General features: G+C 39.5%; 2 protein-coding genes across 5 annotated transcripts; both read right to left on the bottom strand.

Annotated features, from left to right (window-relative positions):
• Nucleotides 1-1627: 1627 nt before the first annotated feature.
• msmo1 (methylsterol monooxygenase 1) lies at nucleotides 1628-7986 on the bottom strand. Of its 4 annotated transcripts, none has more exons than XM_069168278.1 (6): nucleotides 7926-7986; nucleotides 5801-6092; nucleotides 5552-5700; nucleotides 4583-4709; nucleotides 4278-4432; nucleotides 1628-2530 (listed from the first exon to the last, which is right to left on the bottom strand). In XM_069168278.1, the coding sequence occupies exons 2-6, from the start codon at nucleotides 6053-6055 to the stop codon at nucleotides 2341-2343; spliced, it is 876 nt and encodes a 291-aa protein (XP_069024379.1). In that variant the 5' UTR covers nucleotides 6056-6092; nucleotides 7926-7986; the 3' UTR covers nucleotides 1628-2340. The 4 variants fall into 4 exon arrangements, with proteins under 4 accessions (XP_069024379.1, XP_069024382.1, XP_069024381.1 ...); XM_069168281.1 differs by lacking the exon at nucleotides 7926-7986 and adding an exon at nucleotides 7862-7880; XM_069168280.1 differs by lacking the exon at nucleotides 7926-7986 and adding an exon at nucleotides 7562-7835.
• Nucleotides 7987-9292: 1306 nt separating this feature from the next.
• klhl2 (kelch-like family member 2) lies at nucleotides 9293-20449 on the bottom strand. Its single transcript, XM_069168276.1, has 15 exons — nucleotides 20015-20449; nucleotides 18136-18255; nucleotides 17925-18031; nucleotides 17665-17786; nucleotides 16242-16404; nucleotides 15913-16022; nucleotides 15707-15823; nucleotides 14699-14848; nucleotides 14469-14586; nucleotides 13119-13316; nucleotides 12887-12988; nucleotides 12489-12617; nucleotides 12129-12269; nucleotides 11341-11484; nucleotides 9293-10831 (listed from the first exon to the last, which is right to left on the bottom strand). Exons 1-15 carry the CDS (start codon nucleotides 20080-20082, stop codon nucleotides 10803-10805), a joined length of 1818 nt encoding a protein of 605 aa, XP_069024377.1. The 5' UTR covers nucleotides 20083-20449; the 3' UTR covers nucleotides 9293-10802.
• Nucleotides 20450-22806: the final 2357 nt, after the last annotated feature.

Raw genomic sequence — 22806 nt, 5'->3', positions numbered from 1 at the left:
CTCTCTCCCCTCCGAGTGTGATGCGCTGCTGTACCTGCGCGCAGACTCCGTCAACCTCTTCTGTAAAGACTACACTAATAATACCTCCATATCCGGCCTGGTTTTCAAAATATAGCCTTGTTTTTTGAAGTTCTAAACATTTTATGGCAAGGTTTATTCATACATATTATTTCATACAGAGGGGGAACTCAGTGTATGCTTGACTATATAAAGGAGAAATACAAATTGAAGATGGAAAAGTGGATGGAAAAAAACGTACAAAAATGATTTGTTAACAAATAAATAAGAATGTCAATAAGGGTGTGATACACCTGATTGAAGGCAAAACAAAACATGATTCTACACCAAGGAAGTGTGTGTACATCTCAAAGGGAGTTACAGCAAATAAAAGAAGGAAACCTTTTGTAGATTTTGGACAGATTTTTGATACAGAAAGACTTTGAATGTGAAGGTTCTGACATGGTTTGTGGACAAGTGTATTTTTTTTTTTTTTTTACCTCAGGCTGAGCTGTAAAAGTCTGAGTGCAGCTTCTGACTGAGCTCAAAACTACACAGTAGTCTTCAGAACCAGAGAGAAGGCCCGTGCAGCAGTTAGAGCAGGGAAGACAATTAACAACTATGGTCTATTTATGGCTTATTATTTGTTAATTATATTTTCCTTACTTCAATATCTATCACAATGTAGTCAACAGAGGGTTGTAAGATAATACAAGACAATGTTTTTCCTGCAGCAGAAAGGCTACTAAAGTTGAAAATGCTTTTACTTCAATTTTCTATTTACTTTGGTAACATTTTGTTTGGTAGAATTCAGTTGATTAAATTATTATCCAACTGAAAAAAAAAACTGGTTTAATAATTGAACATTGATACATTATTTATTATTTATATTATTTATTGTCAAAAATTACTCCGTTATTGCAAATGTATTGCAAATGCAGTTTTTACTGCTTTTTCATTTTCTTCTTTGCAAATTGAATGGACTGGGATTTTGGGTTCTCGAAAACGTTTAAGATCTTACTTCAGCATTGTCTGAAAAAGTTACAACCCTATAAACCTGAACAATTACACATTTTTTGCATTTAACCCAAAATCAGAGAATACAGATGATACAACATCATTTGTCTATAATGTGGCTAATCCTTGTTTAACAATCTAAAATTCTGCTTGTGGAAAAGAAATCCAGGGATGACACTAAAATGGAAAATAAATGTTGATTCCTTACTACATTTATTTATTCATATCAAAATGTGTTTTACTATTTTATGCATTAATTCAATCAAATGTTTTCCAGGTTTTTCCTGATAAAGGGCCTCACTTCCTGTTTGGTGCCTGCTGCTGCTGGTTGTCTTGACGTTGCTGTGTGTGCAGGATGGAGCTGTAGGGGTGTGTCCACAGTGCAGCAAAGGAGATCTGAAACCAACCATATATACTCCAACAATATATCCCAGTTTACCATCAACACAAATTTACTGCGCCTAAGACAAAACAAAAAAAGCACTACCGCGAGGATTAAAATGGTGATGTTAATGTGAACCTCCTGAGCTGTCAGTGATCCTACTCTCCACAGAGAGACTGTATGTCCATTCATCAAATGCAGACAAGTGAAACTGTTTGACAACCAACCACGTTTAAATTTGTTAACATATTTTATTTTTATATGACACAAACAGAAAAACAAAACATTGTCAAGGTTTCCTTCTGTGAAAACAGCATTTAATTATTGCTACAACCTCAAACAAACCAGGCTTGAACAACCTGGAGGCACCATATCAGCCAACAGATCTCTTTTCATTAAAAATTTACATGTGTTTCCATCAAACGCACCTGACTTGTTTCAGACATCAGTGCTGAGTTTAGACAGTTCACTGCAAGAAGTATTGACAGTGTCATTGTGACTGAAGAGGAAGTGCTAAAGTGCTGAGACTGTTAGAGGTAAACAGAAGTGTTTCACAACAGAGTAAAAGGGTACAACTTTTTTCACTGGATGACAAGCAAAGCAAAAAATTCAAAATGAGGTTGTTGATGGTTTTTATTAATCCAGCAGCTGTTGACAAAAGCAGACAACACTTCTTTTTACGAAAGGCACAGAAGGCGAACTGAAGTCAACCTGCAGCCCAGTTTAGAATTAAACCGCAGTTGTGCTGATTCATGTTTCATAACCCTTTAGTGTGTGTGTGTGTGTGTGTGTGTGTGTGTGTGTGTGTGTGTGTGTGTGTGTGTGTGTGTTTTTGATTAAGAGAAGAAAAGCAGCGCTGTTTGTGTGTTCACTGAGCGTCTGCACCACTCGCTGCCTCTTCCCTCCTCCAGCTCTGTGTCTCTATGAACGGAGGCAGCGGTGGCTCACTGCTCCTTTTTGTCTCCCTGTTTCTGCATGTACTTGTTGTACTGGTTGTCTGTCTTCAGTAGCCTGTCCCACCAGGTGAAGGTGGACGAGTAGTTCCCGACGAAGTTCATGTGGTGGAAGTCGTGGAAACGGGTGCCGGCGTAGAACGGGATCAGGTGGAGTGGGTTCAGAGGGATGTCGTAACCGCTGACGGGGAATAAGACGGGAATAAAGGTTTTATATATATATCGTTATTCTTAAAAAGAGACCAATTTTTACTGTCTTAACTAACAAGAATAAAAACTTTTGATTATAAGGAACCTTCCACAGCATGCTTTTTAAGATTATGACAAGAAATAATTAGGAAAATGTTTCTGTTCTGGAGACACTGAAGAAATGATGGATTTACTTCTGCTTTGTCGTCTGTACAAAATGTGCCCACAAAACATTTTTACTTGTTGACTGAGGCCTTAGGCATAAATGCTGTTTCAAATAAATTTTTGAGGTTTCATTTTTATTTTAGAGAGCAGATTTTCAAGAGGGCAAGAAATGTTAAATGATCACAGGAGAATGACGTGGAAACTAAGAGCCCGAGTGTTTGCACTGAAATCTGAAAGGTTCATCTTAATTCCCCAAAACTCGTGGAAACCTATAACCTTAAGAAGGTAAGTACATTCAATTATTAGTCTGAAGTTTACTTTATAGCCACCTGTTAAGTTGAATTAAATGTAGCTGTGTTTACTTAATTTTGTGAAGTTGTTCCAACTTAAAAATGGCAACAAGAATGTATTAGTTCTTTCCAAGTGTGTGTGTTTATAATTTTATCAGCTCATTTGACCTTTTTCTCGCTCATTTAATCTTTCGTTCTAAATTTGGTAAGTTTAAGGAGTTGCATATGTTGCATATTCAATCTGTGGTGAAATAATTCTTATAGAATTGTTATTAATCTTCTAAACCTCAATTAATTATTATGTAGTTTAGCTTTAGCACAACAAAATAATAATTAAAAAAGTTTTACGGACAAGTTCTTAGGTCCAGAAGCAAGAAGCAAAATCCTTTATAAATAGCAGAAGAGTGTATCAGAGTAAAAAAATTTTTTTTTATTTTAAATCGAATGAAAACAAAAATTCTATTTGATTTAAAATAAAAATTTTAACAAGTAATTCTTCAGGTAAGAAACTTACAAAAGGGCAAAACAGACTTTAAAACCGTATGAGAAAATAAGTTGTATATTTAAAATAATGTGTTTTATTAAAGAGATATTTAAACAAAGAGAACGAGCTTGCCTAATGAATATAATGTTTTTATAAATAATTTTGTGTCTTCTCTGTGAATGTAAAGGTTCAATGCATGTTTGAAATCGTATTCAGTTAGAATTAGTTTTGTCAATTTTACTGTTAATTATTTAAATGTTTTAATGTATTGTTTATTGTCCTCCGTCTGACCTTTGTTTCTAAAACATTTTGGGCTCCATCTTTGCTCGAAAGGTGCTACACAAATTAAAGTTGTTAGTGTGATGATGATGATGATTATACAGTAGACACTAGTTCTGAAGAACATGCTATAAAGATAATATTACCATGTAATCCAAAGACCAAATAGTAAAATAAAATGTGTAATAGCAAGCTTGTTTTAGGGCAAAATGTTTGAATACACTTGTAGAACATGTGGTGTTCTCTGTGGCCCTCTAGTGGTCGACCTCACGAATTTCAAACTGAGTTAACGTAATGGTCTGTTGTACACAGATGCTGCTGCTGCTGCTGCTCTTTCTTTTTTTAATCCTTAAAGTGAGTGTGTGTGAAAACAAAATATGTTGTATTTACACAATATGCACAATACGTATTTGTTCTCTTTGCTCTGTCTAAGACAAGAGGTTCAGGTCACAGAGGAAATGAGAGGCCAGAAGAAAGTATGTGCATATAGGTAGTAAGGGGAAGCTGTTATCATGTCGTACCTGTGGACATCGATGGTCTCCAGCAGACGGAAGGACACCCAGGCCCAGAGGAAGAACACGTGGTTACAGAAGATCATGATGCCGATGAAGAAACCAGCCCCCAGGATGAGGGTCTCAGCGGGATGAGCGTACTCCGCCTGCATGCCGAACGGAGCCTGAAGGGGACAGACATGATGAGTGTGCACTCTCAACATCTCAAATGAATGGGAGCTCCTGTCGGTTTAATAACTAACTCTTCAGCAAAGAGACAAACTAGGCAAAAAACTTAAAACTTGTTTGTTTTATCACGTGCGCGTTTCACTTACGGTGAACTCGTGGTGGACTTTGTGGATGTATTTGTAGATCCGTCGGTGATGCAGCAGGCGATGGAGGAAGTAGTGCCAGGTGTCCTCCACAACAGCGCAGCCAAAGCACTGAGCCATGACGTAGGGCCTGGAGGAGAAGACGGAGAGGAGGCACACTGAGTGAAACCAACCAACAGGACTGACTGAGGGTCACACAGGCGATGACTTCTGACCAGTTATTCAGGGTGAGTTAGCAAGAGGTACGTTTAAAAAAAAAAAAAAAAAAAAAAAAAAAAAAATTGTTGGTGACGTGATGAGTTTTTGTTCTGAGGTGATTGAATTCAACATCTGTTTGATCATTTTCTTTGTGATTTTATCTCAGTTTCCCATATTTTAATACTACATATTGATTTTGGGAGAACACTGTTATAAATATCGCAATATAAATTTTAAACCATAATATTTAGCCCTATTTATTGAGTTGAACAAAGTAGTCTGACTATATTTAATCAGCGACTATCAATATAATGTATGAAAAATGTGGCAGTTTTTATATTTATTGTCAACAAGTATGTAAAGACAAAAGTGTTCTTCTGCTTGTTTTACACGCAAAGCTGAATTAAATTCATCTTTTCTATACTAAAGCAGAATGATGTGTCAGGTGACTTAAATTTACCCTTTTAAGTATCTGATTTGAAATGACTGCTCTGCGTTTTAACATTAGTATTAAAGTTATTCAGAGATATAATTTCTGAATAGAAAGAAAATAAGTTTTCTGTCTAAAACAGTCCCATTTCTATCATCATCATCACAGTTAAGACAGAAATAGATTTAACATCTAACTTTCTACTGTACTAAAAAAAAGTTCAACTACTGTATCTATGTTGTATTCACACCACGTTTTAGGCAACTGACATTTGTAGAATTACTCCACTGTATCTCCAGGGTACTCTAATGCGTTAAGGTGTGTTTCATAGTTCTTCTACTGACCAGCGTGGCATGGAGTCCCAGTCATAGGGGATGTTGAAGAACTCGGTGAAGTAGTAAGTGCCACAGATCAAAGGCAGCTGGATGCAGAAGTGGTTGAACAGCAGCATCTTGAAACATCTCCACTGTTTCTCCCACGTCTCCGGCTTGTCCTACACACAGAATTATTTAGAGAAAGTTTCCTTTACACTAAAAAACAAAAACAAAAAAAACAGCTAAAATCATATCGAAAAAAAGAAAACACACACCAACCTGTTGGATCTTGTATTTCTGCATGAAGGGCATGAACTGGAAGAGGAAACCAGGCAGGCAGAACAGGAAGTAGATGAACTCATGGACGATGAGCGACCCCCACGTGGCTATCTGGAACTTGGTGTAGTTGTCCAGCATGTAGTCCCAGGCGTGTTTCAGGGAGGGCTGGAAGGGGTTCTGAGGCAGCGCAGCATCGACGTACTCCACCGCCAGGTAGGCAGAGGTCAAGATGTCTGCCGTGCCGTTCGCCGCCATGACGGATGATGAGAGGTGGCTGCAGGTCAGGAGAAGACTGGAAGACAGAAACGCAGTGTTTTATATACAGTAATAAAGTGTCATATTAAACATAATGAAATGTAATGTTACACAATTCAGAGCCGTAAATTAGTGGAAAATTTTAAATTACACTTTCAGTTTTCCCATTCAACAAAACTATCTCTTTAAACAATCACAGCAAAAAAATATCTTTTAAAACTAACGAACAGAAAAACTATAAATAATAGAAAACAATAAAGGTCCAAAATATTATTTAGAAAAAAAATATTTAATCAATTACAATGTGTGCTTATCATATCTTTACAAAAAAGTAAGAAAGGTAGAGGGTAGGTATGCTGTGCATTTCCTTAGCAATGTTAATTGATAGTACAGCTTTCATGTACACACTCATCACATATTTATAATGTCTATTTATTACCCCGGACACACTGCTAATAGACAGCAGTGGAAGATCTCTTAGCAAAAGTAGCAACAACCCTGTTGTGTAAATTATGTTTCCCTGCATTCAAATATTGATGTGGGAAAATAAAAAAAGGTTATCAGAAAAGTTTGAAATTGAAAAGACTCCATATAGCCCGTATAACAAGTAGATCATGTGAGGAGATTATAGGTTTTGAATAAACAATCTCCAACTGCAATGTAATGCCAAATACACACAGTGAAACACAGAAAAAGGTATAAATATTAGAGCCTGACTGATACTGGATTTTGGAGCGGATACTGATACAGATATTAGCGAGTAAAAAATGCTGATATTGATCTATTGACTGATGTTCTTTATATATGTACATACAGTACACAGTATACAAACACACATTTTGATAATAACATCAGGATAATTTACAATTGATTGTCCGCATTGACATCAGTGTCCTGAAACAGTAAACTTCAAGGAGAATTACATAATTATAAAAAACTAATAAAAAACATAAATAGAGCGATTTCGTATTTACTCCAAGTATCTTTTTCTGGATTATGTTGTATTTTTGTAAGTTTTCATATAGTCCGCATACCAGCAAACACATACACTGATCTGCAACAGGCCAATATTGGCCGATAAAATCAGCTGGTTGACATTTTGGTTGGGCTCTAGTAAATATTGCATTTGATAAAATTATTCAAGTAAAGTAAAACACTGAATGCAGTAGTTAGGTTATTTTACTTAGCTTCCTTGTTCCAGTTTGGCTGAACAGAAAGCCATTATGCTACGAAACACAAAACACAGAATTAAACTCAAAGAAATCCAAATTTACAACCTCTGCCTACACAATACCTTTTAGCACTTCAGAACCTATCTGAGATTAATAATTAAAAAGTAGAATTTCTTTGTTTTGACCAGTATGAATATAATGCAAATTGCCTTAAAATGTGTTACAAAATAACATGTGAAAAAGCGATGATAAACACTTTTTATATCATTTCGAGCACGCAGGATGACATAATAAAGACCGCATGTGCAAGAACTACTAAGACATGTGGACGTACCAAGATGATTACCACAAACAGCTGCCAAAAATGAACTATAATCTAATACACTGCTGACTCTAACAGCTAAAAGACCCCGCTGCCTCTCTGTTTCAGTCACGCTGCAGTGACGCCTCTAATAACGTCACGTACACTTGCACACCAGCTAAATAAAGTGTTTGATAAATAAAAAAACTGTCTTGACAACACCAACAGAGCGCGGGCCGAAATATCCTCTGCAGGACTTTCCCCCAGCTTTGTAGCCCAACATCCTGCCTTCATTCCCGGTTCATATATTCCAAATAACGAACAAGCATTTACTGTTGCGGCGGAAAAAATCCAGCTGAATGTCGGTTTGTAGCCGACAACAACGTTGCACTCTCACCTTTCCCTCGGTTCGTCCCGTCTACCTGGGCGAGAGGCTGCCGGCTGGCTGAAGTACAGCAATATCGGACAATCCGATTGGCCGAGAGGAAAGGAGACCAGCGTCGAGGGGCCGAACGCTCTCGTTGATTGGTCCGCGGAATGGAGCGATGATAGTGAGACTGGAGGTTTCTACAGCAACAACCAATCAGTGGCGAGCTTTGCTTTCATAACCTTCGCAGAGCTGTCAGACTGCATCAGTGGAGAGATGGGCTGGGCCGAAGAAGTTTGAGTCATACATCTTCCGTGTACATTTCACTTCAGAACCGTTTTAATTTGAGAAAGACTTTGATACAAATATACATATTGTGATATAATGTTTAACTAGTTGAACAATATTTTTACACTCAACTGAATTAAATCACACCAATGTTTTGTGTTATTTTCTACTCAAACTTTTTACTGATTCTTTTTCGGAAAGGTATCTACATTTATTCATATTACATGTATGCATCTAGGCATCCTTGTTAAGTTCCAGTTCTTGTCATCATATCTGACATTTAATTTAGACTATATGACTCAGTTTCAGTTAAAAATGTTCAGTGCTACTACTGAAAATGATACCTGATTTTTGTGCGATTCTGTGCTAGGTTATGTTTACAATAATACAACATATATGTATGCCATATTATATTACTTATACATAGGTCGTATTATCAACTATTAATCCTAAGGGGTAGACGAAAGGCTGTGTTTGTGAATGAGAGTGAAAGTACTGTACCAAACCAAAAGGTCACAGGAGGGGGTCGGCAACTTGTGGGGTCACATACTGTTGTTCTTTGAGGCATAAACAGGAACCCTCATGAGAACTCCAGGGTGTGAAGGAAGACAACCACCACCTCCACCAACCAACAAAGGACACATCAATACACATGACTTTTTGTTTTCAGTACTATAAGAAGACTGGGTGAGGGAAAGTCAGGAGGTCAGACTTCGTGAACTGACACATACTCTGTTGCGGTCAGGGAAACATAGTCCGGACCCAGAGCTCTGTAACACTGATTATTCTGCGGCTGTTAAATAAATATCTTGAAGCCTGACATATTCTCCTATTGCCTCATTAAATTATATTGCCTTTTTTTTTTCTATGTAACAAAACACATTCAATATGTAAACACAAGTAGAAATACTAGAAATAACCTGTATAAAATTGTCTAAAATTATTATTTTTTTTAAAGTATGGAGTTGGAATACCGAACCCTATTGGGGACATTTTATATTACACTACCTTTGTAACTGTAAAATGATTAAACTACCACACAGCACATTCCATTTCAATGTTTTACTGATTTGGCAAAGTTTTAAAAACGGATTATAACATTTCACAGCTTTAAATACAAGAAGCATATTTATTAATGATAATATAAAACAAGTAATGAAACATTTTCAAAGTCATTAGCCTACATGACATTCCTCAATACACTGACAAGAAACAGCGATACCAGTTACTATTATAGCAATTTTCAATATAGTACGAGAGGCGAGAGAAAGAGACTGAAGAGAACGAAACTCAGAAGTAGGTTTGGTCACTTTCCAGAAAGAGAGAACAGATCCATAAAGTAGAGTCATAAAGAGAGACAGAAAAGAAGAGACATATTAAAATTGCCACATTCATAGTACGTCGGGGTGTGCAGTAGTTAATAGAGTTGCTACACCAAAGGAGAGGAAGGTACTGTTGGAGGATAGCAGGTTAGAGACGGGGACCATGCAGAGTTCAGGCTGCTGTTGTCATTAGTGGTTACAACCATAGTAAATATGGCTGCCAGGTGACAGTAAAGCGCTGATACATCCAGCTGTTCTTCATCTCAAACAGCTCCTCCCTCTGTCTCTCACTGGTTTTGGCATCGAGAATGAGGCGTCTCCCTTATCAGAAGAGTTAGCGTGCCATTGAAAGTCTGTTTTCTCCAGGTTAATGTACACCATCGTGTTCTGCAGCTGCTCCTCAAATCGTTACTCTGAACTGACGTGGTCTGATGCAACCGATCTGAAGTCAAAAATGTATTTCCTCATCCCAGGACAGCAGCCGAGTCCAGCTGTGTCCGGTAACGGTACTCAAGGCATAACAGCGGAGAAGAAGAGGAGGGGAAACGGGGTGTACTTTGACATTCAGGCACTCTTGAACAGCCACACTGTGACACTGTAAAAGGTCAGAGGTCAGGCAGAGTGCGTTCATGCGGCGCCGAACCAGGCGTCACCACACACAAAGAGACTCAGATGTACACAAACACACATGCTAACATGTGCAAGCAGCGTAGCACCTTTATATGCTAGCGCACACGCACAAACACACACACACACGCACACACACACACACGCACACACGCACACACACACACACACACGCACACACGCACACACACACACACACACTCCTCATGAGGATAAAAACGAAGGAGAAACTGATTTCTGTCCGAGATGGTCGTTCTCTTCCTTCCTCTCCCGTAGATTAGATCAGTGGTCTTCCTCAGAGCCGGTTCCTGTTAACATTACTCATGTTAAAGTAACTTTGCAGTTGTAGTTGCTTCAGATCAGTAGCATTTCTATGGCACTGTAGTGGTGCTTCAACACTGGTTTGTCCAGTCGGTGCTGCAGTCCTGCCGCGAGGGGATTAAAACACAGGTCTGATCCCCTTGTTTGTTACAGCTCCCCCCATTCAGCTCAGTGCAAAAATCTTCTTCATCCTCCGCAACAACAATCTTCATTCATTTTTCTTCATCTTCATCGGTGCCTGTGCTAATGCTGCCCAACAATGAAGCATTGGCATCATAGACAGATCCAAGATCAGTATTCAGCAGGAGAACACACTCTGCTCCGAATTAGTGGCAGGAGTCAGGAGTAGTCATAACGGCTTGTCAATGACAGTCACACCTGTGAAAAAAAAAAGAATTCAGATATTATCACCACTTATCAGTTTTATATAGACTGGGTCCAAAAGTCTGAAACCACATCAAAAATATGTCATGTTTTCATTGAAACCTGGAAGTAATCACAAAGTTTGAGGATTAAAAAAGATTTAAAACCATAAGAAGTTAATGACACATTTCAATGGAAGAATAAATATTTCAGATTCTGAAATCTAAGCAGATTTGTGGCTTCATATCATCTTGATATACAACTCTTTTGGAAAAAGGTTGCATCACTTCCACTGAATTACGCATTCAGCATAAGGCTAATTCAAATAAATCAACTTGCAGCCATTGTTCACCTGTTATAAACATGACCGTGCTCAGAGTTTCCCACACAGAAACTTTTTAGCGGATTAATTATAAAACAGCCTTCTAGTGTCAGACTCTGAGCATACATCTGCACAGTGAACATCAAACATCCACAAGAAGCGACCAAATATAAGTGTGTGTAGCTCACAGTTGTGTACTGACCTGCATAACTGCGGCCTGTGCTCATGCAGGTCGATAGTAGCGTCCACTTGTCAGAGTTTGGATTGTAGAACTCCACCGAGGCCAAATTGCAGCTGCCATCGTCTCCTCCCACCACATACAGTATGTTGTTTACAGCACACACACCTGAAAACACGCAAACACAAAGTAATGAATAGACATCTAACAGGGGGACAGAGGGTCTGAGTTGCATGCGTGGCAGTAACCGAGTGGGGACAAGAGGTTTGTCTGTGCACAGCCACCTATAGCATCTACCGATAGCTTGCATGTGAGGCGTTAAGGGGACCCCTGTAAATTGTAGTCTACTGATCGCCTGCATGTGAGGCATTTAGGGGACATTTGTACCATGTTCACCTTGTCAGGTAACTGAATTTGTGAGATCACGCCAGAATCCATCTTGTTAGGCTTCAAGTTATGGATTTGTGTCTAAACCACATTTGTTTGGACCAATCAACATCGTGTGAGAACTTACTGGCAGCTAAAGGCTTGGTTGGGAGAAGTAACTGTTTGTTTGAAAACGGCAATGATCTAATTGGTTAGTAGACCGATGATTCATCCAATCATGTGCTAAGCATTTTTTTTCCAAACAATTTCCAAGGATGACTTCTCAGTCAGTTCTTTGTATCAGGTGTGTCAGGTTAACAAACCTGTAGCTACAAAAAATTAACTTGGGTTAAACTCTCCCTCGCTAAAATGCACAAGTCTCTGCATATACATCAGTCACACACCATCAGAAGTACATTTTCAACCTGTGGGAAATACTGACTCACCTGCGTTGCGTCGACACATGTTCATATCTGCTACTTGTCGCCAGCTGTTGGAGGCTGGATCATAAACTTCACAGCTCTTCCTCACCAATGGACCGTCATGTCCCCCCACAGCATAGAGTAAACCTTTTAACACACCAACACCTAAAGAAGACATTTCTTCATGGTAAATCACAAGTTGTAGCAACAACAGGTGAATGTTTCTGTCTTACTGTGGTCATGAATGTAATGATTTGTGTATTTTTGTGTTGTTTGAAGGATAAATATGTTTGCATCAAATAGAAAATAAAGAACCATTGAGTTAACGTTTAAAAAATTCTAAAAATATTTCACAGCCACATATAAGGTGACACATGAACACACCTGCTCCACTGCGCCTCGTGCCCATCTCTGCGATGTAGCTCCAGGTGTTACTTTTTGGGTTGTACGCTTCTACTGTACTTAAACATTGCCTCGTGGCTCCATCGTAACCTCCGACTGCATAAAGGATCCCTAAAAAAAACACAGCAGGAATCACAGTAGAAACACAGTATGTAATCCATAATTTATAATGAGGCGCAATGGTAGACTAAATAACAGAAACACATGAAAATATAATGCGGTAGCTGTGGAAGATGAGACACTTCGTGAAGCTCTGTGCTCCACTTTTTACATCTTGCAGGACCACAGTATTATATTGTTGGGTATTTCTGTTATTTTGTCCACCTTTAAAATCCAACTCTAAATGCTGATTGTAAAAACAAACTGGGAATTGTATTCACCATTGACAACACCCACTCCTACACTGCTGCGTCGGGTGCTCATGGGTAACACATGGAACCACTCGTCTGTCTTGGCGTTGTACGCCTCAACAGTGGACAGACCTGCAAACACACACAGGGCACGTATGAAAAACAGTCGTACGTTTTCGAAGTCATTGCAGTTGCACACATTCTTAAAGCCCGTTTTGATGTCACACTCTGAGGTCACGACTGTACAGAAGCACAGCGGTACCTGTGCTGCCATCAAAGCCTCCGACAGCGTACAGGAGTCCATTGAGAACAGCAGCACCGAGCGTTGATCGCCGGTCCTGCATGCTGCTCACACTCGTCCAGCGGTCCATCATCGGGTCGTAACAGTCGACCGTCCGCACACGTAAAGAACCGTTGAAACCGCCGACTGCGTACACACAACCGCCCACGTACACCACACCTGAAACAACACAACCAAACAAAGTACATTGTACAAAATACAACGAAATTAGGAGTGCTATTCCTGATCAGTACAAATTTAGAGACAAACGAACATTTAAAACAGACAAAAAGGACACGTTCGATAAATATAATAAATACTTAAAAATTGATAAACAATTCAAAATATCGTACTTAATAGTCAACTTCCACATGTAGGAACGGAGCGATGCTTTGGTAAAGGTGGAATGGTGACGCTACACATTACTGATTTCCCTTGAGTGTTGTTTTTTTTTTGCTGATGTTACAACCTTGTAATTAACTATCAAACTTGCCTCCCTCCTCACAGTGAGACCTCTTTGGATGCATGTGGTCAGAAACTTGCCAGCAGAGGGAGTAGAAATTAACAACGCTGCTTGTAGGAGCCAAACATTAATGGCTGCAACATGTTTTAGGAGTGCACACACCTGACATCCACCAGGTTGTGTCAAACAGACAGAAGTTACCACAGACTGTAGCTGTGTCCCAGTTAAAGGATGAACTTCTGCACTGAATTCATCAATCAGAGGACATCCCCATTCCATTTCCATAAACTGCTGAGAAAAACAGCCTTATTTTGTTTGAATTTCAAGATCCTCCATTGTATTGGACACTGCTGACTTTGTAAAAAAAACAGTCCTGAGTCAAACCTCATCATCTCATTAAGTCTGGAATATTACATGACTAAACTTATGAAGTATTTGGCTCATGTGGACATCAGTCTATGCCCAATTTATCAATTAAACAGATGGAAACCCACTAAAAGGAGTAGATAACAAAAGCAGTACAAAATAAACACCACTGCTAGGTCTCATCAGTATAACTTCAAAGTACTGTAAATATACTGAACTGTAGTAAAATAGTAAAACCCACTGAGTTAAGTGGTGGTATTAACACTTTATTATCTGTTTCATAGAGAAATCCTGGTAATAAACCTTAAATTTTATGATTTACAAGCCGATAAGGACCACCTGAATGCACCGTTAGTTTGGTGGGGGCCCGACTCTCTCGTGGAGATGAGGGTGTAGTCGGTCCTTCAGTTAAACTGACGGACCCAACATTCATGTTCTTCAGAGGATACAGCCCATCACATGTGATGCTGTATGTGTTGTTGCTGGTTTTGAAGGTTTCCCACCTGCTCTGCACCTCCTGGTTGGGAGTTCAGCCACCTGGTACCATCGCTGCTCCTCAAAGTCGTAACATTCAACACTCCGGATGGCCTTGGGAGCCTGACCTCCAACCACTACCATCACCTAAAGGCAACAGAAACAGCAGCACCGTTACAGGAAGTACTGCAGATCAATAGAAGAGGAAGTGTTCGTCTCCTCTGCTCTGGAGACACTCAGTGTTGACAGTCTTTTGTACCTTAGGACAGCAGGCCGGAGTTCTCATGCGTGTGCGCGCTGTCTTCATCAGAGCTCTCTGGTCAGCCGGCAGCAGGTGGTACTTCATGGCCTCGATCAGGTAGTCTTTACACGCACTGCTGTTCTTAATCAGAGACTCCTCCTCCACCCGCTGACGCGACAAAACAGTGAGAGAGGAACCATTCAGCACGCAAGATTTACAAATATTTGAACTAAAGTCAAGGAAAATGTCTTATCATGTGACATAGTGGCTTTCTTTAGATCTACCTGAACATTGTTAATAGCGGAAACGGGATGTTATATTTTAATCAACGTAATATTCAATGACGTGTGATGTTTTCTTCGTTAAAGACCAAAGTTAAATTAAACACAGCCACAACAAAAATAGATCACGAGGACGAGCCAGAAGGTGATGGAAAAAAACATATATATAAAATTGCATCGTATACCTCAATAAATATATAACCAACTATGTAACTAAGTCCTCAACAACATCAAAGCAAACTAGAATACATGCCAACAAGTTTACCTGATTTATGTTTTTAGAAATCATAAATATTGTCAAACGCTAAAGCTAAAATAAAAGTTGTAAACATTGTTTGGCATTGAAACTAGGTAAAAATAGTCGACATCATGCTGTTAACTTTACATAAAAACATTTTTTTTTTTTTTGCCATCTGCTCTGGAAGCAGTCCCAAAAAAACAGAAAGAAAACTTAAAACATTTACTGCAAACTGGATACACAGCTTTATGTTTCCTTGCAGGGAGCTGGCAAAAACATAACAGACTTTAAACTGCCTTCATTTGTTAAAACACGGGTGGCACAAATAGCAGCAGCTCTGTTTAGAAATAGCTGTTCAGTGGTCAGAACATAATTGTGATCTGGTCAGAGAGACGACACGAGCGCGAGTGATGTTACTGACAACAAATACTCCCCAGTTTTTTTGTTGCTTCAAACTTTAACTGCTCTGCCGGCAGTTACGTGGTTTGAGAGTCCAGATGAACACACCTGCACTAGGTACTCTCTGGAGAGGAGTGGCAGGCGGACATGTTCCATCAGGTGAGCCAAGTGTTCCTGGCGGACATCTTTATCGTGGTTGACCCAAGCTATCACTGCTTCAAAAACCTGCACAACAACATAGGAGCACACATGGATCACTGTATTGTCATTATCGTGTCGTACCTGTGGGTAATGATCAGGACGAGTGCGTGTACCTTCTCCTCTGTGGGGATGGTGAGCTTGTCGCTGGCGATCAGACTGGAAACTTGCTCCATGCCCAAATTGAGAAACTCTTCACTCCCAACCACCTCAGTGAAATGTTGCTCTGTCAGCACAAACATAAAGTGTATCTACTACTTTATGGCTGCAGACAAACACACCTACTTTCCATGAGTGTGTTTCTCGCCACACTTTCATTAATTACAAATGTTCTCATTCTTTCGCCAACACTGTCCCACATCCTCCTGCTCACACACGCAAACTCGCTTTAATACAGCAATACGAGGTGTCGACACGTGCATGCGCATGTACATAGCACACAAACCTGCGTAGCTGTTGGCCTGAGTGAGGAGCTGGGAGCAGGCATGGAGGTCAGCGAAGGCTCGTATTCCCAGGCAGTTAGACGGATGAAGCTGAGAGCTCAGGAACTCGCAACAAGCCTTTTTCACCTCGTTGAGCTGGAGCAGTCCTGCTGCAGGAAGCAGCGCCTGAGACACAGAAACACACGGTGTGCACACAGGTGGAGGGTTTAGAGCTACATCACACAGATGAAGTCATTTAGAGGGCTGACAGGTCGGCCTGGTGTGTTTTAAACAGAAAACATCAACGTGAACAAAGAAACTAATTCTCATTTTCTGGTTTATGTATTATATTGTGATAAATTACTTCTGTGTACTTTTTTTGACAAGTGCCTGTGCACCAGGAATCAGCGATATGGCCCTAAAATATAATTAGGATATTTCAGGGCGTTTCTGAAATAATTACATTCCTGACAAGAGGGCATAATTCATTTCAAGAACAGAAAATTGCAACAAAACAAGCATTTTAGTTTTGAATGTCAGCATAAATGGAACAATTTATCCTCAAATATTCAGTAAAAACATATTACATTAGCACATCTGAATCTTTAATAACCAAACACTGACTTACTCCCCGTTTTGGAACTAACTCCTTCGACGTGGTGCCACTTTCAGCCATGCTGCTTGTTGCTGTGCATTAGTTACACATGTAAGGTACATTATACGTCACGCTACATAAGGGTATGACGTCATTACATTAACAAGTCTGATTATTGTTATTATCACGATTATAAAATAAAAAAATATACAACCATTTTTATTCACAATCCAATTCACAATCCAATTTGTACAGAAGAGATCAGGACAGGAAAAATGACTTTCCTGATGGGAAAATGTACCATTTAGAGCTAATAGAAACACGTAAAAGGCACCATGATTTAATTCGTTTGAAATCATTTCAGTCCAATCAAGTTGTTTGGTTATCAGGTATGGAAATAAAAATTCATCTGATAGGGCGAGCAGAAGGGTGGGACTGTTCAAATGTTGGTGATGACTTCACTGCTTAGATGTTTCGGTTTTGCAGGCAAGTGCAGGGTTACGTCACCAGTGAAGAGTCACTGTCGTCCAGGTTGAAAAATGTCATAATCATCCACCTCCCATTAACTTGGATTTGTGAGTAATCAGACTAAAACCTGTTCCTAGGTCATCCAATTTCACCTTCAGCCTGGCAACAAGAATAATGGGTTTTTGCATGAATGAATGAGCTTTAATGTAACCACAATAACCTGACCAGCAATGCAATCCCTTTCTAGCCCTCAGAGATGTAAAACTGAAATGTCATTCTCATATTAAATTTAAATTTGATCCTGCACAGTTTCCGTGGACCAGTGTGACAGTGTATTCTCAATGTGATAACAGACCATAGTTATTCATTTAATGAGTGTTTACCTGTACGTTATCCTCTGTGACCTGTATCTCTGCTGTGTAGATGTAGTCCACCAGCAGGCCCAGAGTCCAGCCGTCCATCTCCTTTATCCTCACTCGTTTCGCCCTGCTCTCCGCCATCTCCCCTGTTAGTACACATACACACGTTACCCTTCATTATCACTAAAGTTACAAATGTGTAAAGCACAGGAGGGAACTAAATATAAGAACTAAAAATAATCAGGGACAGATGTGGTGCAGGAGGGATGGACACAGGTCTTTACCCGTGAACATAGCGTGGAAATAAGGGCTTCCGGCAGCCAGAACCACTCTGTGAGCAGCGATCTCTACATCCTCCGCCACGATGGTCACATCACACAACAGGCTCTGGCTGGATGTAGAACAAGGAGACCGAAAGTGAGAGGGAGAAAACATGTCCAGTTAGAGTTTACATGGAGATACACAACGAACAAGTGAAGAGAGAGTGTGGGACACCTGCGCAGCTCGTTCATGACTTTGAACGCCTTCCTCATGTGCCGAGGGTTCAGAGTGACGGGGCCCTGCCTCTCGACTCCGTCTTCTTTATCCAGAGCATGTGGACAAAGTCTAGTGCACCTGAGAGGGACAGTACAGTTAAACATGAAGCAAACGCACACACAGATGTAAAGAGAGAATAAAGCAGGTGTCCTTATAGATCAGAAGCTGTGTTTAACTCTGCGTAAATTTTTCGTTAATCATGTGGCTCCACCTGTCTCACCTGTGACATCTGGTTTATCTGTTTGTGAAGAGGAATTTCAGCAAATACTGCTGCTTTTGGTTACATAGAGTTTAATATTTATTTATTTCCTGATTTAGAGGTGGGTTTTTCACAAACAAAAACTATCCCAAACTGATTATCAGTCAGGCAGATCAGACAACTTCCCAGGAGACAAACACCCCCCACGTTGACTGTAATTTGAGTAACATATGCATTATACGTACCAGAAGGCTTTTAAGAGCTAAATAAAAGTGTAAAGTTAGAATTGTCTCCTGCTTTCTCTCACAAATACACATTATTTTCTATAGATATCAGGATGAATGTACAATGTTCTTTGGTTTTTATTGACTCCTGTTGGCAAAAGTTGTTGATTTTTGTATGCACAAATTAAATAAAAGTTTTTAATTTACAATTTTTTTTTTTTACTTTTTTTAAATTTCCAAAACTCAATCTTTACCTGCAATATTTGATCATGTTGGTACTCTGTCTTGTCTGAATCTCATTTTAAGACCTTCATTATCATGTGTTATTGCCATGGTGTATATTGTTCGAACAAAGTACCTTAAAATAGCTGTAAAGCTGGGGTCTTTGGGCTGTCACAGGTTAATCCAACCATTTATGAGGAACATCTGTCAGAGACTCTGCCATAAATTATATCTTCATAAACCTAAATATGCAACATAATGCCATCTTTGATATTTCTGTATTTAATCATTTTCTAAATATGTGTCATTATTATGACTATAATACAGTGCAGTGAGTTTGTAGATGCTGCACAACTTTAGCACTTTAAAATCAAAAAACACAAACTTCCTACACAAGTTCTCAGATCATGTAAACATTGAGAAAACTTCACTGCAAGCATTTCATTAAAGATCCTACCAAAGTGTAGTCATAGTAATAGTATCATCAAAATCAAAACAAATTAAAAACAGTTATTTCAAAGGAAACATGCCCCTGTGTTTAATATATTATAACATATTATCATATTGTTAATACTGTGGTTCCCTTCTTAAGTGGTCAGTCCTTCTCAATGTGCTCACAAGACATGTCTGAGAGGAAATAATAAAAGTTCTGCTACACAGATTTTGCTTTATATTCTGGACTTTTTTTCAGATTTTAGGTGTATATTGTCAAAACAATGAGCCACTACCATCCACACATGATGGAAACTGGTTTAACCTATAAACCCACACCATAGCCTCTTTCTTTCACAATAAACCATCCAGCATAATTATTCTGCTCGTGGCGAAGTCACGTGGTCCCTGTTTTCTGTTAAAAACACACCCACACACACATGGCTGTGGAGCAGTTGACACACATCATCTGTCGAACAAACAAAAACACCTCGGTTGTCACAACCAAACACATTACTCCAACACAACCACAGCCGCCCTGCAGCCTCCTCCTGCACCCGCAGGCTCAGCACGAGTCCCCGGGTATCGGTCCCCTCCGGTCAGGGAGCAGCCACACCGGCTGGCCGCTGTCTCTGTCAATGCGGCACCATCCGTCAAGCACCCACTGGAAAACGTCAACACACACACACACACACACACACACAGAGAGAGAGAGAGAGAGAGAGAGAGAGAGAGAGAGAGAGCAGCTTTTGGCACTCACAGCGGATGACTGTCCATGATTCCGGTGTTTTTCAGAGGCTGAAAACTTGGCCCTGCGGCATGCACCATTCCATATCCACAATGTCCTCTTTGATGGCTTAAATTCAGGCGTGAATCACGGCGATCATCTGTCCAGAGGCGGAGTGACTGGCTGACGGCAGCCCCATTAAAGCAGCCCGTTTCACAGAAATGCACAGCCCGACTGCGGTGACACTCTCCACAGACACGTTGCGATCGAGCCCGGCTGTTGTGCGTCTGATGTCGGCCCGACAACGTGCAGGAAAGGGGCCCACCGCCGTGTCAAATGGGGTTTATTTTCCTTCTATCTCTCCCCTCGTTACTCCTGGGTGTCTATGGGTGCGAGGCGAACGGACAGGGATACCTGTTATTTTCCAATCGCTGATTAAAACGCACAAACAAGGACATGTCGGCAAAGACGGTCCTCCGAACAGCCAAGGTGTCCCACAAGAAAGCGCTGTCTCCCTCTAGCTGTGGAAGACTGACCCGGAGGAGGCTGGATGAACAGCTGTACATGATCGATACACATTATCATGGTGACTGACATTCTCACGATTAAAAAATTGGGACTTATTATCATAACATGACACTTAATACAACTGGTTACTCTCTCTTGTTCTGGCATAGAAATTCTAAATGTTTGATTTACACATATACGTTTGGCCTTTTTAGGCCTAAGTCAAAACTATATCCTAATTTTTCCTTAAAAAGAAAATCTAACAATATCTATATTTAAATTTGGATTTAATATCTCATAATTTCTACTTCAGTATTTTATCATTTCGACTCATTATCACATATATTTTGACTTGGGAACCCCAAATTTGTATTTGCTCTCTCACAATTAAAGAAAAATCACAATTTCTACATTGCAAGTTTGACTTAGTATTTCATGATTTTGATTTAAAACAGGTCAAACTTTTTGTCAAGACAGGCAAATATGTGTCAGTAGAAACTGAATTTGAATCATTCATATTTGAATTTGAGTTGCAAAACTTGAATAATTACTTTAAAAATTTGAATTGCTCAACTTGAAATTGAAATTTCAGTTTGAAACAGAATTTCAATAAACTTGAAACTGAATGTTAAATTCTCAATTTGAATTAATTTGCTCTGAAACTGCATTTTAAAAATTGAAGTCTCTAAATTCTGTTTTCATATTTCAAATTCAACTCATGAAAACTCCTGAAGATTCAGGTCATTTTGCAGCTTCCTCAGGCAGAGGGAACAGCATACCTAAACTTCCCCCGTTTCAGTAGGAGCTTTAGGGAGAGATAATTGAAATAAGTCCGCACAGTGCAGATCATAGCTTCCCATACTTCTCTGGTGGATGTAGACTGAGTCAAAACTTGGTTTCGTACCCACAATACTGACTCACTATGTTTTAACTTCTTATGTCCTATGTCCTATCAAACTCAACATTTATAGCTCAGCAAAATGACCCCGTAAATCAAAACTTGAATCAGAAACACAATTTTAACACATCTCATCAATTTGCTTTTGAATCTCTTAATTTTGACTCATCTCATAACTTGGACTCACTAACTCAAAACTCATGTGCAGTGCTGCATGTTTGAGGTCGTTGTCATGCTGCTGAATTATTTTGGGACTTGTCAGACGGCTCCCCGATGATGGAACATGCTGGATAAGAATCTAAATGGCCTGAAACTGTGCATCTGTGTATCTCACAATGTTGGCTTACAATGTGTGTCAGTATCTCGTAATTCAGACTGTGGGTATCATAACTTTGACGTGGAAACTGAAAATATAGATATATCTCATAATTATTGTGACTAACAGAATTAGATTTTTTTTTTCTCAATATTTTGTCTCATAAATTGGATTTACGTGAGTGTTTATACCTTTTAGAGGATAACTTTACATTGCTGATTACTTGTCTGAAATGACGACCCATAAAGTTCAGACTGAACTACAAGATGCATAACAACTCAGTTAAGTCGATTTTATCGAATTGAGTGACCGTATAAAAGAACAAAGGTGAGACAAATACTACTGAAATAATCGATTCACCATCCAGTTTCCCTCGTGTTGGGACCACAGACCTCTGCTTTGTAGAGCTTTGTCCCCGCAGTCCATCTGTGAGGGTTTAGTCTGGCTGTACTGTTAGTGAACAGGCGAGAGCTGTGAAGCTGAGCAGAACACGTCTGTTCTGGTGTGAAGACACTGAATACATTAGAGACAGCAGGCTGTCAGGAGGCTCAGTCATTCCTCCGTCACGCTGAAGTGACATGAAGTTGAAGCTGTTGGCGGGTAGCTTTCTGAGCCATCATGATAAGATTACACTGTAATATTTGATGTAAATACAGCAGATATTCAAGAAACAACTTTATAAAGTGACATTATTCCAGCTACTTTCTCTTCTGTGGGACAAGTGAAGGTGATTAAAGGGGTATTCCAAAGATTTTTTTTTTATAAAAGTTGAATGACTTCAAAATGGTCAGAATTGAAGTCAACTGCTGGATCCACTGCTGAACACAACTTGACAGCATCAGTTTGATCCTTTCAGCTCCTAGTTTGTAACACCGGCTCAATCCAAGCCGAGACAACATATTGACATTATCAGAGGTTAATTACTCAGAATACGTAAACTGCGTAGTACTCATTTATGACCAGTGACCAGATCTTCATGTGTAAAATTGTTGGAATGCTGCTTCAAGTTGCACAGCCGGAGCTCGAGGCTATTTTCAGTCACTAAAGTGTCACAATGCAAGTACTGTAAAAACAATAAAAACATAATTGAGACTTCAGTCCACA

Source organism: Embiotoca jacksoni, unplaced genomic scaffold (genome assembly GCF_022577435.1).
Source record: "Embiotoca jacksoni isolate LCO1_2020_lvr unplaced genomic scaffold, fEmbJac1.0.p SCAF_4, whole genome shotgun sequence".
In the NCBI taxonomy this organism is placed as follows: Eukaryota; Metazoa; Chordata; class Actinopteri; family Embiotocidae; genus Embiotoca; species Embiotoca jacksoni.
This window is presented reverse-complemented; position numbering and strand designations above follow the sequence as displayed.

Bases quoted from the DNA above. Each gene is read 5' to 3' on its own strand.
- klhl2 (XM_069168276.1), bottom strand. From the start codon at position 20,082: ATGGTGCATGCCGCAGGGCCAAGTTTTCAGCCTCTGAAAAACACCGGA. The intron at 16,023-16,241 runs GTTTGTGTGCTA...TTGTGCTGACAG, and splicing joins TCAGGCCAACAGCTACGCAG to AGCAACATTTCACTGAGGTG. The intron at 13,317-14,468 runs GTGGGAAACCTT...GTGTTGTTTCAG, and splicing joins AACCAGGAGGTGCAGAGCAG to GTGTGGTGTACGTGGGCGGT.
- msmo1 (XM_069168278.1), bottom strand. From the start codon at position 6,055: ATGGCGGCGAACGGCACGGCAGACATCTTGACCTCTGCCTACCTGGCG. The intron at 5,701-5,800 runs GTTGGTGTGTGT...TTCTGTGTGTAG, and splicing joins AGAAATACAAGATCCAACAG to GACAAGCCGGAGACGTGGGA. The intron at 4,433-4,582 runs GTAAGTGAAACG...TGTCCCCTTCAG, and splicing joins AAGTCCACCACGAGTTCACC to GCTCCGTTCGGCATGCAGGC.